This window comes from Helicoverpa armigera, chromosome 24 (genome assembly GCF_030705265.1).
Source record: "Helicoverpa armigera isolate CAAS_96S chromosome 24, ASM3070526v1, whole genome shotgun sequence".
NCBI classification, from domain to species: domain Eukaryota; kingdom Metazoa; phylum Arthropoda; class Insecta; order Lepidoptera; family Noctuidae; genus Helicoverpa; species Helicoverpa armigera.
In genome coordinates, this window is record NC_087143.1 from 6,502,221 (window position 1) to 6,517,271 (window position 15,051).

Genomic DNA, 15,051 nt, shown 5'->3' on the forward strand with positions numbered 1-15,051 from the left:
CACGATTTGTTTATTTGCCGAAGGAAAGACTCTATGTCGACAATGCTCTGCCAATAGGAGGTCATATTATAGAAAACCACCATTTTCCATTGGTCTTGTACAATATTTATGTCAGCAATTTTGTCAAAATACAGAGAGTTCGAATTGTGCAATGACGTCACGTGTACTGTTTGTTGGAGAGGGAGTTACGAATGTGAGCAGTAATAGAAGAGTGGTTGCGAGAAAGTTCCGCTTGATTCTTCTCGCAGCTCTTGGTTTTATTTTGTCAGATTCTTGAGTGTTGTCAGATTCTTGAGTGTTGTCAGATTTACATATCGTCTCGTCTTCCTGTACGGGAAGAGATGATAATTTAATAATTGGCCTTTTCACTGTGCCTGATTTTGTTTTTACAGTCACCACTCGCACATAACCATCTTTTCCGGGATGCAATTCCATTATTCGCCCGAGAACCCATTTTGAAGGTGGCAAGTTGTCTTCTTTTATGAGCACTATATCATTGATGCAAGGGGCCTTCTTAGGAATATTCCATTTGTATCTTGATTGCAATTGTTGTAAATAGTCTGAAGACCATTTTTTCCAGAATTGTTGATGCATATGTTCTGTTAATTGCCATCTTGTTTTTATTCCGCATGCATCATAAACTGTCAGGGGTGAAGACAAAATGTTTCCACCAGTTAAAAAATGTCCTGGTGTAAGATATTCATCTTCTGGATTTTCTGTCATAGCGTAGAGAGGTCTCGAATTTAAACAAGCTTCGATCTGAGTCAAAAGTGTCGAAAATTCCTCATACGTCAATTTTTGTTCTCCTAGAACTCTTTTAAGGTGATGCTTCATACTTTTTACGGCAGCTTCCCACAACCCACCTGCACTAGGCCACGCAGGTGAGTTGAAGTGCCAAGTTATGTTCATGTCAGCTATGTCATTTAAAAAGTGTTCATTGATCATCTGTAAGGCTTCTTGATATTCTTTCTTGATGACACGGGAAGCTCCAACAAAATTCGTCCCATTGTCACTATAAACATGTTTAGGAACGCCTCTTCTAGAACACATCCTCTTAAAGGCGGCGAGGAATGTTGGAGTGCTCAAGTCAGATACGAGCTCCAAATGTACAGCTTTGGTTGCAAAGCACACAAACACTGCGATGTATCCTTTTGTCATTTTTATCCCTCTGCCTTTATTCGCTTTCACATCCACGTGTCCAGTGAAGTCAACACCCGTGTGAGTAAACGGACGTGAAGGTGTCACTCGAGGTTCTGGTAGATTCGCCATCAATTGATTTTTTTGTACGTTACTAAATCTACAACACGTTATACAACGACGAATATGTTTTTTGACTGTTACATATCCGCTTATAATCCAAAACTTCTGTCGTAAATACATCAAGGTAAGTCTAGGACCTCCATGAAGTGTCGTTTTATGTGCCTGGTTAATAAGTAATTCTGTCAGTCTTGATGTTTTCGGAAGTATGATGGGATGTTTGGTGTCGTTTGTCAAGTTTGAATATTCCAGTCTCCCACCAACTCTCAAAATACCTTTCTTATCCAAAAACGGACTCAGTTTAAGTAGACTACTACTGCTTTTTACCGATCCTGTTCGTTGTATTTGTGCAATGTCATCATGGTACTCTTTAACTTGTGTCATCCGAATAAGTATGTTATATGCATTTTCTATTTCAGACGATGTCAGGTAATTATTGTCGTTAATTGTTGGTGACTCATACCTTGCCTTTTAGTTATACGATACCGAGTATTTGTTATGAAACGCGATACCCAAGACAAGACACGTGCCGCATGAGTAATAGAACTGTATTTTTCTAATATGTTTTCAATAACTTCATATTTTAATTGTGTAGTCATTACTTGGGGATTTCTTTTGATTTCAATCTCCGGGTCTTCTATATTTAGAGTATTTTCTTTAACGTCATCCTTTAGCCACGTAGGTCCCTTCCACCACAATGAGTGCTCTCTCAGCTGGGACGGGGTAAGGCCTCTAGTTGCACAGTCTGCTGCATTGTCAGATGATTTTGTATGTCTCCACTGTACTGCGGGAATAACGGCTGTAATTTGTTGTGTACGATTTGCCACGAACACATTCCAACGTGACGGATTCCCATGCAACCATCCAATCACCACCATGGAATCTGTCCAAGCATAAGTCTGTGCATGAATTTTATTGATTGCAAAAGTTTGTAAGACCTTTGCAACAAGTTTTGTCAATAGTAGGGCTCCACAAAGTTCTAGCCGTGGTAATGTCAGTTTCTTCTTGGCAGGCGCTAATTTTGTTTTAGCTGCTATAAGTTGTATTGTTGTCTGTTGAAACTCATGTCGGGTTTTGGCATAAATAACACATGCGTATGCCTTTTCTGAAGCATCACAAAATCCATGTATTTCGATGTCAGTTTCTGTTGTACCAATCCATCTCGGTATCTGAAGGTAGTTGATATTGTCCAAGTCATCCCTCAGTAACTTCCACTCTTCCTGGATTTCTTGAGGAACTGTATCATTCCAGCCTATTTCGGTGGACCACACGCGTTGAAATATGAGCTTTGCTTTCAATGTGACAGGCGATAACCAACCAAGTGGGTCAAAAATCTTCGATATATCAGATAACATAGTACGTTTAGTGTATGTCTCGGTTGCGCGATCTATTTTGTTTTGATATGTAAATGTGTCGGTAACCGGATTCCATCTAAGTCCAAGTGTTTTAGTAGAGTCAGCGTTCTTGAAGTCCAATACCGATGGATTTAATTGGTGTTCTGTCAAATGCATTAGTAACTCCGGCGTGTTACTCGACCATTTTCTTAAGTTAAATCCTGCTCCTTTCAACATGTCAATTACTTCCGCTTGTATATTTTTAGCCTGCTCTATGGTATGAGCGCCACTAACTAGGTCATCAACAAATAGGTCATTTTCCAAAATTTTGCCTGCAAGGGGATATTTCTGTGCGTCATCACTTGCTAACTGTTTTATCGTCCTCATTGCTAAATATGGCGCTGCTTTTGTACCATAGGTTACTGTACACAGTTGATATTCTTCCAGCGGTTTCATTAGTTGGTCCCGCCAGACAATTTTTTGCAGATGCTGCTGGTCTTCTTGAAGCATCACCATACGATACATTTTTCGCAGTCTGCCGTGAATGCAATTTTATATATTCGCCATCTCAGAAGAAGAGACAGGATATCTTGTTGGAGCTTCGGACCACATTCCATCAGATCATTCAGACTGAACCCTGATGTAGTTTTGCTCGACCCATTAAATACAACTCTAAGCTTCGTTGTAGTAGAGTCATTTTTAATCACTCCATGATGTGGAAGTATGCAGCTTACTTTTGTCTTAGTAACACACTTCTTCATGTGACCCATATTAATATACTCGTCGATAAATCGTTTATAATTGTCATATAAAGTGTCATCGTTTTGGAACCTCTTTTCCTGCTGTTTGAACTGAGCCACTGCTTGTGGTTTGCTATCTCCCAGCTTACTTTCAAACCCTTCCTTCATTGGCAACCTCACTTCATATCTTCCACTAGGTAAACGTCGTGTTGTTGTCATGAATAAATTTTCGCAGAATCGATCTTGCTGCGTAAGATTTTTCACTTCAGTGTCAGATGGAATGTCTTCTATCTCCCAATAATTGGCAATGTCTTCTATGTTATTAATGACGACATGACAATTAAATGATGGTGTAATATTTCCTGATAGAATCCACCCCATTTTTGTCTGCTGTGCAATGGGTTCTTGTGGAGAACCTTTTACGAGTCCATTCATTATTATTTCTGAATATATTTTTGCATCTAATAAAACGTCAATCGGCTTCGATATGTTAAATTCCGGATCTGCAATTGAGATGGAATAACATTGACACTCTGCATTGGAAAATTGACAACATAGTTGAAGGGTCAGATATGTTCTATGAAAAGGAATATACTGAGTACGAAACCAAATTTAAAAAGAGTAAACGGGAATTAAGCAACAAGCTGTCGTCCGCTATACATCTGCAACATTCTACCCCACAGTTGGAGGTACCTGTCTTCACGGGAAATTACAATCAATGGCCTACCTTTCTCGACCTGTTTAAAGGTGGTATACATGACAATAAGCTACTAACAAAGGCTCAGAAGATGCAACATCTTAAGGGTAAACTAAAGGGAGAAGCTGAACGTTTAGTGCAACATCTACATGTATCAGCCGAAAATTATGACACCGCTTGGGAAATTCTCAACCACAGATATAACAATCAGCAAATTTTATTCACCAAACAAATTGAAATATTTCTTAATCAACCTAATATACAGAAACAAAATTCTTACGAGTTGAGAAGATTACATGATACTACTATGGAATGCATTCACGCCATCCATAATTTAGGAATTGACACCACGACGTGGGATCCTATCCTGGTTCATCTGCTGATAAAAAAGTTTGACACGCACACATACAGCGATTACATGGAAAGTAGGAAAGAACCTCGTAAATTACCAGTATTTGAGGAAGCTATTGCATTCTTAGAGGCTAAATTTACAGCCTTGGAACCTGTAAAGAAACATGACAAGAACACATCAACAATGAATAACCCAGGTTATTCTAAATCATTTGCTTACAAGGAAAAATCATCATATGTGCCTGGGAAGAAAACAGCATTTACTAGAACATCTAGCGTATTTCATTGTGTATTGTGCAATACCAACCATGCGTTATACCAATGCAGCAAATTTGAATCTATGTCACCAGAAGTTAAATTGGCAACAGTTTCGAAATATAATGTGTGCAAAAATTGTTTATTTGTGCACGAAAAAAATATCTGCAATTCCACAAAACGCTGTAAAGAATGCAACGCAGCACACAATACATTATTGCATGAAGCATGCGTCAACCCCGATGTGACCTCAAATTCTACCAAGCTATTCACACCAAGAAAACAGCAACAGATGCGTCAGCAAACTGTTCATCACTTAGCGGACATCAGTAACGAGATATTACTCCCATCGGTTCAAATGCATGTGTTATGCAAAGACGGACAATATATTAAATTGACAGCGCTTCTCGACCAGGGTTCACAAATATCCTTGATTACAGAGAATGCGGCACAAAGACTAGGATTACCCAGACGTCACTTTGACGGTACGATCTCTGGCGTCGGTACTTTATCAAACAAATGTAAAGGGAAAATTAACCTTCAGTGCAAATCGATTCATGACGATTATACATTTAATACTGATGTTCTGATTATGCCAAAAATGATTAATCATTTGCCGAACAATTCATTTGATACTGCTCATTACAAGCATATCAATAACCTTCCACTTGCAGATCCGGCTCGAAGGACCAAAATGTACGGGTTGTGTGACCACGATACATAAGATGTCAATCTCGCGATGAGATGATGTCAGCTAATCAGAGGTGGGTGTTGTCAAGAGGAAACGACCTTTATTAGCGAGTGTCTTTAATTCACTGATCATACAAAATTAACATAAAATAAAGTAATATAAAATGTAGGTCGCGCATGAACAATGCTATGCGATGTCATCAAGATTAAATTATGTATATAAAATAAATGTACGTTCGTCCGTACATGATTAGAGTACTTTTATGTCCCAAAATTCAAAAATTTTCGCGCTCGCTTCGCTCGCGGCTGTTAGCTTGTGAGTACCGATCATTCTAACATGATTAGAGGACTTTTATGTCCCAAAACTAAAAATTTTCGCGCTCGCTACGCTCGCGGCTGTTCGCTTGTCAGTACCGTTCATTCTAACATGATTGGAGTACTTTTATGTCTCAAAACTCAAAAATTTTCGCGCTCGCTACGCTCGCGGCTGTTCGCTTGTCAATACCGTTCATTCTAACATGATTAGAGTACTTTTATGTCCCAAAACTCAAAAAATTTCGCGCTCGCTGCGCTCGCGACTAAACCTTGCACCGTTCTTTAATATACAAGTTTAGGTGCTTTAGTGACCCAAAGCTCAAAACTTTTTGCGCTCGCTACGCTCGCGGATGCTTTATTTTCCACTTCTTTAATTTTTTTCATCCTTTTTAGCCGAACCTAGAAGGTAGCGCCGCTTGTAAGTCCTTTTATTAACAAGAAAATAACTCCTAGCTCACAACAGACTTTTCACATAGGACAAAGGGCACCTCGCATAGACCTGCCGCACGTAGCCTCGCAATGGCTAGGGCCGCCGCTGGTTCCTGACATTAACTCGTTCGCACTAGGTAGATAACGGATAAGTTGCGTCATTCAGAGATAGATCATGACGGTTTACCGATGTCTAAAGTATATGAAAAGTGTTAGGCTGCAGCCCTTTTGTATGGGCATTTAATTGTCACGCTTAGGAGTACAATTAACTAACAGAATCAATAAGTCTTTTGACCAAGCAATACTGACTGAATATTGCATTAATTTAAGACAGCACGAAGGCCATAATGTCAATTAAAATTAATAGATTCTCCCTAACTATTTAAGAGAATATAAGAAGTTTCAGAATAAACAAGCTACACACATATATACTTATATTAATTTCACACATTTTATGGAAACAGAACACCATTTATTAATATCCTTGACGTCAGAGACCAGTTAATAATAGTTAACCCATAAATATAACGTGAGGGATGTTCTACCGTAGGCGATGTCAAAGGTGAATTAACGCGCTCCCTAAGTACCTGCTATTTATATTGGCCTGATTTCTATAATCTTTGTGACATTAAAGGTAATAAAACCTTGAACAATGAAAATAGCAAAAGGTTGAAAAAATCAATCCAAGAAATCCTGCTGTGTAGTTCTCATACCTCTATCTCTAGTTATGTATGAGCAAAAACTTTTGATTCTACAGTAGGAAGGAAATATTGATCAAAATACTTACTGTTTTTCGGCTCATTTGCTGCCATGTATCTATTAGTAAAATTTAGGATTGGAGTTACTTTTTTAACTACCTGTATCTTTATCTTTTAGCCGACAACCAATTTACCAATTTCTCAAAAAAACTTTTCAAATAACCAGATCTGATTTGAGCAACCTTCTTTTAAAATCCGTGTCGAAGTTTGACTACTACCCTTGCTATCTATAGCTCTTAAACGGATAAACTGATTTGGGTACAATTTTGAAAGCTGTTTCTTCAATCAGTAAAGAAAAAACTTGTCACTTAATCATGCATAACTCCGTCTATTTGTTAACAGGCCACCAGTATCCCTCGCCATGGCTCTATCCCCGGCGCGCTATCCACTACTATCCCCCCACTACGCGCCTCTCCCACCGCCGCCGGCGCAGCCACAACCCGACTCGTCGCAGCACAACGATGATAACCACGTGCATAGTGATAGTGATGGTAAAGTTGTTTATGAAGCTTATAGAATTTGAATAATTTGCCTTTACAGAGAAGCCGAAAATGTTCAGTCAGTAATTACCTACAAGTCTGCGACTTTTCCCAACTGCGTTGGGATCGGCTTCCAGTCTTAACCGGATGCAGCTGTGTACTAATGTTTTACAAGGAGCTACTGTCCTATCTGACCTCCTCAACCCACTTATGCGGGCAACCCGATACTTATCCCTGGGTAGGACTGGTAGTCGAACTTTCTAGCTTCTATTACCTTCAAACACACTTCTAGCGGCTGTTCCTACGTCGATCGTAGCTGATTTAATACCTACCTTCTACGCAAAAGTATTCAAATACAATCTACATTAAAACAACAAATTCCAGATGACAGTATCGACGTTACAAACGAAGAGGATTCCACTTCATACTCGCCTCCAGCTGCCATGAACTACCAACAGAACTGTGCATCATACAGGTAAAGGCCAGATACGATATCAGTGTTTCTAAACGATGGAATACAAAGTATTTACAACGTATTTATTACTATACGAAAAAAAGCATTAAACATAATGTAGCCAATCGTAGCCAAAGCTCAAACTAGTAGCGATCAATGCATCTGTTCTCTTTCTCTATAATCATGACTGGCTGTCCTTCGCGGCTTTACCCTTGTCCCGGGAGTACCACTTTAATAAAAATAAAGAAGAAAATTATCGTTTCGCAGATACTACTACATATATTTTTAAATTGGAGATAAAGATACATTTATCGATAGAGGTAAACGGTATTTTGTATATGACTTTATTTCATTTCGCTTCAGTTTTAGCGTGAATGCGCAACTGGCAGACACAGTTACTGTTTGCATCTTAATATTATTATCTATTCAATAACCTACTTATTAATATTATTTACTTTCAGGCCGTTAGGTGTAGAGAGCGCAGCGGAGTCTGCAGCACGCCTGCTGTTCATGGCTGTCAAGTGGGCGAAGAATCTGCCTTCCTTTGCCAGCCTCGCTTTTAGAGATCAGGTAATATTATACGAAGCTCATATTATTATACGAAGTTTCAGCGAAAGAGCTTATCCAGCCGTTTAAAATTAACCGTGTTTTCGTGAAGATGAACAAACAACAAATGAAAAGAATCAACTATTAGTGCCATATGGGTACTGTGTGGATAAAAATCGTCTGTATTCTAGGAGTAGGAATCATGGAAACGTCTAAAGTAAAGTAAGAATTTTCAAATCGGTCTGAGATTAGCGCGTCCAAATATAAAAAAAATCGCAAAATAATATTAGTATAGATTATTCGTCGTAAGTAGCCACGAGGGATTTAAGTGGTGGTAAGTAACCATGCACCACTTAAATAAAAATGTCTGAAAAACACTATGAATATGCAAATCAAATCATCAAACTACATTTCAAAATTCCAGGTAATCCTACTAGAAGAAGCTTGGTCAGAACTATTCCTGCTGAACGCCATACAGTGGTGTTTGCCGCTCGACGCCGCCTGCGCAGCGCTCTTCGGCAGCGATCAGATCGAGCAAGGTAAATTCTACTCTGCAGTGTCAGTTCAACTCTGCAGTTTCAATTCTACTCTGCAGTTTCACTTCTACTTTTATGTTTAGGTTTTTTGTTCTTGTTATAGAGGAATATGATAACTTTAGTTGATTTTTGACACTTTTTATGGATTTGGAAGTGAAAATACTTGACACAAGAAAAATGTATACTAATTCTTACACATAAGTTAAATATTATCTATCAGTAATCAATTTTATTAACTTATAAAATAATAAATATTGACTTTGCTTTGCACATTGGCACTTCCAAAGTTTCAATAAATAGTAAAATGATCTAAATTGAATAAAATTGATATCTGCACATTTTCGAACACATATCAGTCCCATTTAACTGTATGTACATAAATGGATTACTAAACCTGCAGCGTGTCTCCAAAAAACTCTGCATCCCCAACTCACGTGCTAATTTTGTACACAGAAAGAATTCTTCTCCGCCTACATTGCATCACTATAAATGGTTTTGCAGAGACGGGCGTGGACTCGGCGACTCTGCGCCGTCTGCGCGAAGTGCTCGCCAGATACAGAACTGTGTTGGTCGATCCTGCTGAGTTTGCGTGCATGAAGGCTATTGTGCTGTTTAAATCTGGTAAGTTAACTTTTATGTTGTAAAGCTAAGATTACATAATATGAATAAGATTACATAAAACTAAGATTACATACTTAGAAAGAAATAAAAATATACATGGCTCTATTTCGCCGACTTACTTCAAATCGCTCTGATAATGTTTGCAATAATAACGTCTCTAAATAACTCCCTCAACTAGATATAACTATAGTTCCATTAACACAAAACACTGACCGTTTTAACCGACTTCAAAAAAAGGATGTTCTCAGTTTGATTGTTTGTATGTATGTATGTTTGTCCGCGATTATCTCGCGTTTGACTGAAGCAATTTGGATGCGGTTTTCAGTAAAAAAAAATTGTTATTGCTTATATCACCATAACTTTGTAATATAACAGAATACTCATTCGAAATTCTCTCAAACTTATCAAAAAACCTCTCTCATTCGAAATCTCTGCATTAAATAACCAGATTAACCTACCTTTCAGAAACCCGAGGTCTCAAAGACCCCCTACAAATCGAGAACCTACAAGACCAAGCTCAAGTGATGCTAATGACCCACGCCCGCACAGCCCACGGGACCGCCCCTGCAAGGTTCGGCCGACTCCTATTATTACTACCTCTTCTCCGTGCAGTAACCCCTCAGCAATTAGAAAGAGAATTTTTCGCTAAAACCATCGGACAAACGCCTATGGAAAAAGTGCTAGCTGATATGTATAAGAATTGAAAACTCTGCAGTTGTGATTCCGTTGGTTAAACTCTGCATTTGTAATTCTGTTACGTAAACTCTGCAGATTTGGTTACATATTATGTTTTTGTTTGTTTTTTTTTTATTTAATATATGATCATGGCTTAGGTAATTATAAGCAATTATGTAAAATAAGTCTGAATGTATAACCAAAAAGAAAAGCTTATAATTTCAAGATGCTATTAATAACAGCATTTTACTAATAGGTAGTCCGTGTAGCTGATAGAGCAATTACTGTAAATATGCTTTAGTGCAATTGAAAAGCTTTTGATGTATAATAGTTAAAAATAATAATATTTAAGACATTACTGAGCATCAAATATAATATTAAGGGGATACCATAAGTTTTTAGACACGTAGAAATAAAATAAAGCATTGTTCCTTTCTGTAATTTTGAATGTAAAACAAGCTGATTTATAACCGTAGTTATAAAAAATATAAAAAAGATACTATAATGCATTCCTTCACAAAAGTTCAGTCAAAGTGTACATATTTTATCGTAAGAAACGTAATTCATCTAGTCTGCATTTCCAATTCATAACTCTGCAATGCGGATTCTGCACATTTCATTTACAATCCAAAAATTATTAAATAAAAAATCCAAAGTCTTTGATAAATAAATTATGTTGCTTTTAGCGTTAATGTGTAAGATGTAAATATAATTATTTTATATTGTAAAACGAATAGCGAAAGGCCTCGGTTTAAAGGAATCTGAGTTAGATATACATAAGTAAGTATTATTTAAGTGTTTTATAGTTATGTACTTACTTGTAGTTATTATATAATATATACCTAGTTGTATATTGAGTAGCTTTACTTCTCATAATAAATAGCAAGTCAATAAAATTTCTCAATAATTAAAATATTGGAAATCAGCATGACTGTCTGAAATCCACATTAAACATTTCAATAATAAAAACAATACAAGGGAATAACAACAATTAATTAATTAAGCTTAAACACAATAATATTATGCAACAAATATATATGTAAAATGACTAATTAATTAAGTCATGACGTTATTTTATCCTTCAATATTTTATTCACAAGTACAGTCAACTTCAGGTCAGTGGTAACAGTTTTATAGGAAAATCGTACTTATTGCTATTGAGTTAAGGTGCATGACAGTTACCACTGATGTGCGGTCTACTGTACCTACCTACTTAACATCAGGCCATTTTATTCACTGTAAGAAATATGACGTATTTGTTTGTCTCATCAACTGTTTATTTTGTCATAATAATGACATCACCAGGTAATGGTTAAGTCACACTTAAAGAGTGGCGATAAAGAAGCGATTTACACCTCCGAAATGCATTTTTGCACAAATTAATTTATTCCTGCGATTTCACACACAAGGCTACTACTATAGAAAACGACTTCTATCAATTAGTTTTCTCAAAAAAAGAAAATCACTATAAAATGCATTTTTGCACACGCTGCTTTTTGTACAGTGTGTTTTTGTTGTGTCGGATTTTTTTATTGTTAATATTTTTTGTTGAAGAATTTAGCTACTATTTATTAAGAAATGCTCCAGGCCTCTTTCTCAGGTCGATGTCAGATACCGTCCCATAAGCTATGAGAGCGAAGGAAGAGTGCACCTGCGTCCAAGCAAATGCTCGTGCACTATATGTCCTGCGCAGTTAGCTAATCTCCTTACATGCGAACAGTTTGAGTTTCCGAAATCTGCCTGGCCAACATTATCGTTACTGTCCTTAGTGCAGCAATAACAAAATTCTAAATCCTCAGCTATAGCTTTGCACCACTCTTTCAGTGTAACTTAACCCTAAACAAAATGACATACATTTCACCACATTCTTAATATTGTCATCATAACAGTGACTTCACTAATAAAGTCAAACAAGTGATGACATGTTGTTGTCATTATTAATACGCAATTAATATTGCTTTACGTTAAATGCCTCATTAATGACTTCATTACTTGTGGTAGTGAGGGAATTACTGACTTAACCTTCATTACTGGGAAGAAAGGATAATATAGAATGGAATGCAGGTTTGTCATACTTTTACGTCTAAGTTTTACGTTTATACGCAAAGCTGATTTAGATGGAATTGGTATTACATTCTTCCTCAGGTTTTTTTTAATACAATAAAAGTAATTTTCCTTACACAAGGTCATTTAGTAATAAAATAACCAGAACTTGTATTATGGGTTATTAAGACCTACAGATGAACACAGTTTTTGACTTTTCTCTGTAGAACCTAATTAAATCTCTCTTTACTGAAAAGGGAAATAAAAAGTAGAAGCAGTCCAATAAAAAACAAAAAGCAAGAATAAAGCCTGTCAGTTAGAAAAAATGGTTTTTTAAAGTCAAGAGATCCACTTTCGACCACAAAAATCACTTAAATCTGGATTTTCAAAAATTGCTATTTTTTCGTCAAAAGCATTCTGAAATAATTATGGATATAGTCTCGCAATCGCTTGCCTAGTAAAATATACTTGTAAATAAAGCTTTTAAAGATAACACTTAAAAGTAGGCAACTAACTATTATGTAGTAAGTAAGTATGTAAGTTAATGAGTGTTGTAAATATAGAAATTGTAACATTCCTCTATAATTTCATGGAAATTTTATAATTGACTGTTGCGGAACATTTTGTATAAAGCTTAAAGGAAAATTCCCTTCATCTGTTCACATTTATTTTAAGCATGAATTATGTTTACTTTCAAATATTATTACATCATTTTCAATAAATTATAAAATTACCTACCTACAATAAAACTAGTGAAACATATTGTTTTTTTTTTCTGTAAATATTTTTTTCAACAATTTAGAACACTTTCGAATCGGCCTCTTAAACTAGCATATTAGGTATCAAAGACTTTGATTTATGTCAAAGTTCTTACACTCATTCTTGCGCAAAGAAAATATTAATTTTGAAATAAGAGAGTTAATACATTTTTCATCAGGAACTTAAGACTTACAATTATTTAGAAAAAATATAGTAATATCCTTACTAATATTATAAATGGGAAAGTGAGTTTGTTTGTTTGTTTGTTTGTTCCGCTTTCACGCCGTAACTACTGAACCGATTGCTTTGAAATTTTGCAGACGTAAAGTTAGAAGTCCGGATTAAATAATAGGGTACTTTTTATCCCGAAAAAAATAGATATTCCCGAGGGAAAACAAAAATATTGTTTGCTTGGATGGATTGTAGATGGCGCTGTGTGTCCAATATAACCGAATTCCACGCGGGCGAAGCCGCGGGCGGAAAGCTAGTTGTAAATAAAACGCTTGTGAGTTGTAACATAACCTTACTTATTGTAATAATTGTTATTTAATAATACAAGACTTGATGCACCGCTGACGAGAAAGGGAATATCATTTACTGTCCGTTTTCCCGCGGTTTCACCCGCGTCCCGTGGGAACTACTGCCCGTAGCGGTATTATCTACTCGAGAAGAGTGTAGCTTTCCAACAGTGAAATGATTTTTGAAAAATCAGTTCAGTGATTTCAGAGCCTTTAGAGTAGACACACAAAGAACTAACTTACTCGCGATTTTTTAAATCGTCAGCAGTGAAACAAGACCTGAATTCCTTAAAAAATATGAAAGACACTCAATTTTGAGAAACTGACAAAAAATCTTCAACAAAGACTAGTGTCACTCAAAATTGAGTAGAACTATTATTTTTTGGGAATGTGTTATTATAATAAAACTGCCAAAAATTGTAACCCGTGTAGTCAAACTGTAATTATAAATTAGGTAACTATTAAATGTGATGTACAAAATTATATTTAACAGCATTTTATTTTGACACCTTGGGACCTAAGTACCTAATCCGCAGAAAAAGGGCCAATTTGTTGCCAATTAAATTAGTAGCCCTAACCTACTTATGTGGTAAGAATTAAAATCCTAAAATATTCTAAGCAGAATTAATGAACGAATTCCATTATTGTGCTAACTTTAATTCAGGAACAGAAGCAAAGCTTTCAAAAGGCTTCCAGTGAAAGATCAAATAATTGACTACCCAAAATTTCTTCGATCTTCTTGTAGACTCTCACAAAACATGAGAAGCTCTCTTTTACGAAACATTGTCCAACATAGTTCATGTTCGTTAAAATATTGAAAAAATGGATGATAGGTACTTCGAAAATAAATTGGCTGTAATTTAACAAACAACGGCTTAACTGGCTATTGAAAAGTGAGTCATCTATGAACAATATTTGGAACTCTTATCGTTACACAATCAACAAAATGACGTAAGCTTCGATATTTTCCCACCAGATGACGCCACCTAAAAGGAAAACTACCTGACACAAAAATAACATTATTATTCCGATTAATATTAAATTAAATCTAGTATAAATTAATATACACGTCATATTCATGATAAGTACCTACTAACCATAACAGGGCTATGATTAATAATATGTCCCTCAACCTATTACGATAGTGCTATAAAATATCAACAAGAATAAATACAAATAAATAAAATTATCGACGCGTAGAGATGACTGACGACTACGTGGACAGAGGAAAATGAATCATAAGCTAATGTAATATGATTTATTATTGAACAACATTGTAGTAATAATTGGTTTTTCCCAGAACTCGAGCGCAGGCAACGATGTTTTAATGACCTATGTAGGGTTGTCAAACTAGGTAAGTACTTGTTTTGAATGACGTAATTCTATAGCGAACAAATGACTGTGCCGTTTTTATAAAATGAGTTTTAGTGGTTTCTGAGATAGTCAATAAACTTTGTTTGAGAACGTGTGAATTTTAAGATCTGGGGCCCGATTCTCCTAATTTTACTTAAGCAACATACGATTCACGTTCGACTCGATTCGACTGAGATCCAATCCCGACTCGATTACGATTAAAGCGTATGTGGCATTCCGC

General features: G+C 36.3%; 1 protein-coding gene across 1 annotated transcript in view; it reads left to right on the plus strand.

The window, feature by feature from the left end:
• Nucleotides 1-11,597, plus strand: part of LOC110382302 (photoreceptor-specific nuclear receptor) — a 48,920-nt gene extending 37,323 nt beyond the window's left edge. The window contains exons 7-12 of the mRNA XM_064041066.1: nucleotides 7,169-7,317; nucleotides 7,690-7,780; nucleotides 8,221-8,329; nucleotides 8,730-8,844; nucleotides 9,343-9,462; nucleotides 9,928-11,597. Of these exons, the coding sequence (XP_063897136.1) occupies nucleotides 7,169-7,317; nucleotides 7,690-7,780; nucleotides 8,221-8,329; nucleotides 8,730-8,844; nucleotides 9,343-9,462; nucleotides 9,928-10,166 (823 nt within the window). The 3' untranslated portion in view covers nucleotides 10,167-11,597. The remainder of the gene's footprint in view (nucleotides 1-7,168; nucleotides 7,318-7,689; nucleotides 7,781-8,220; nucleotides 8,330-8,729; nucleotides 8,845-9,342; nucleotides 9,463-9,927) is intronic.
• The last annotated feature ends 3,454 nt before the right edge of the window (nucleotides 11,598-15,051 follow it).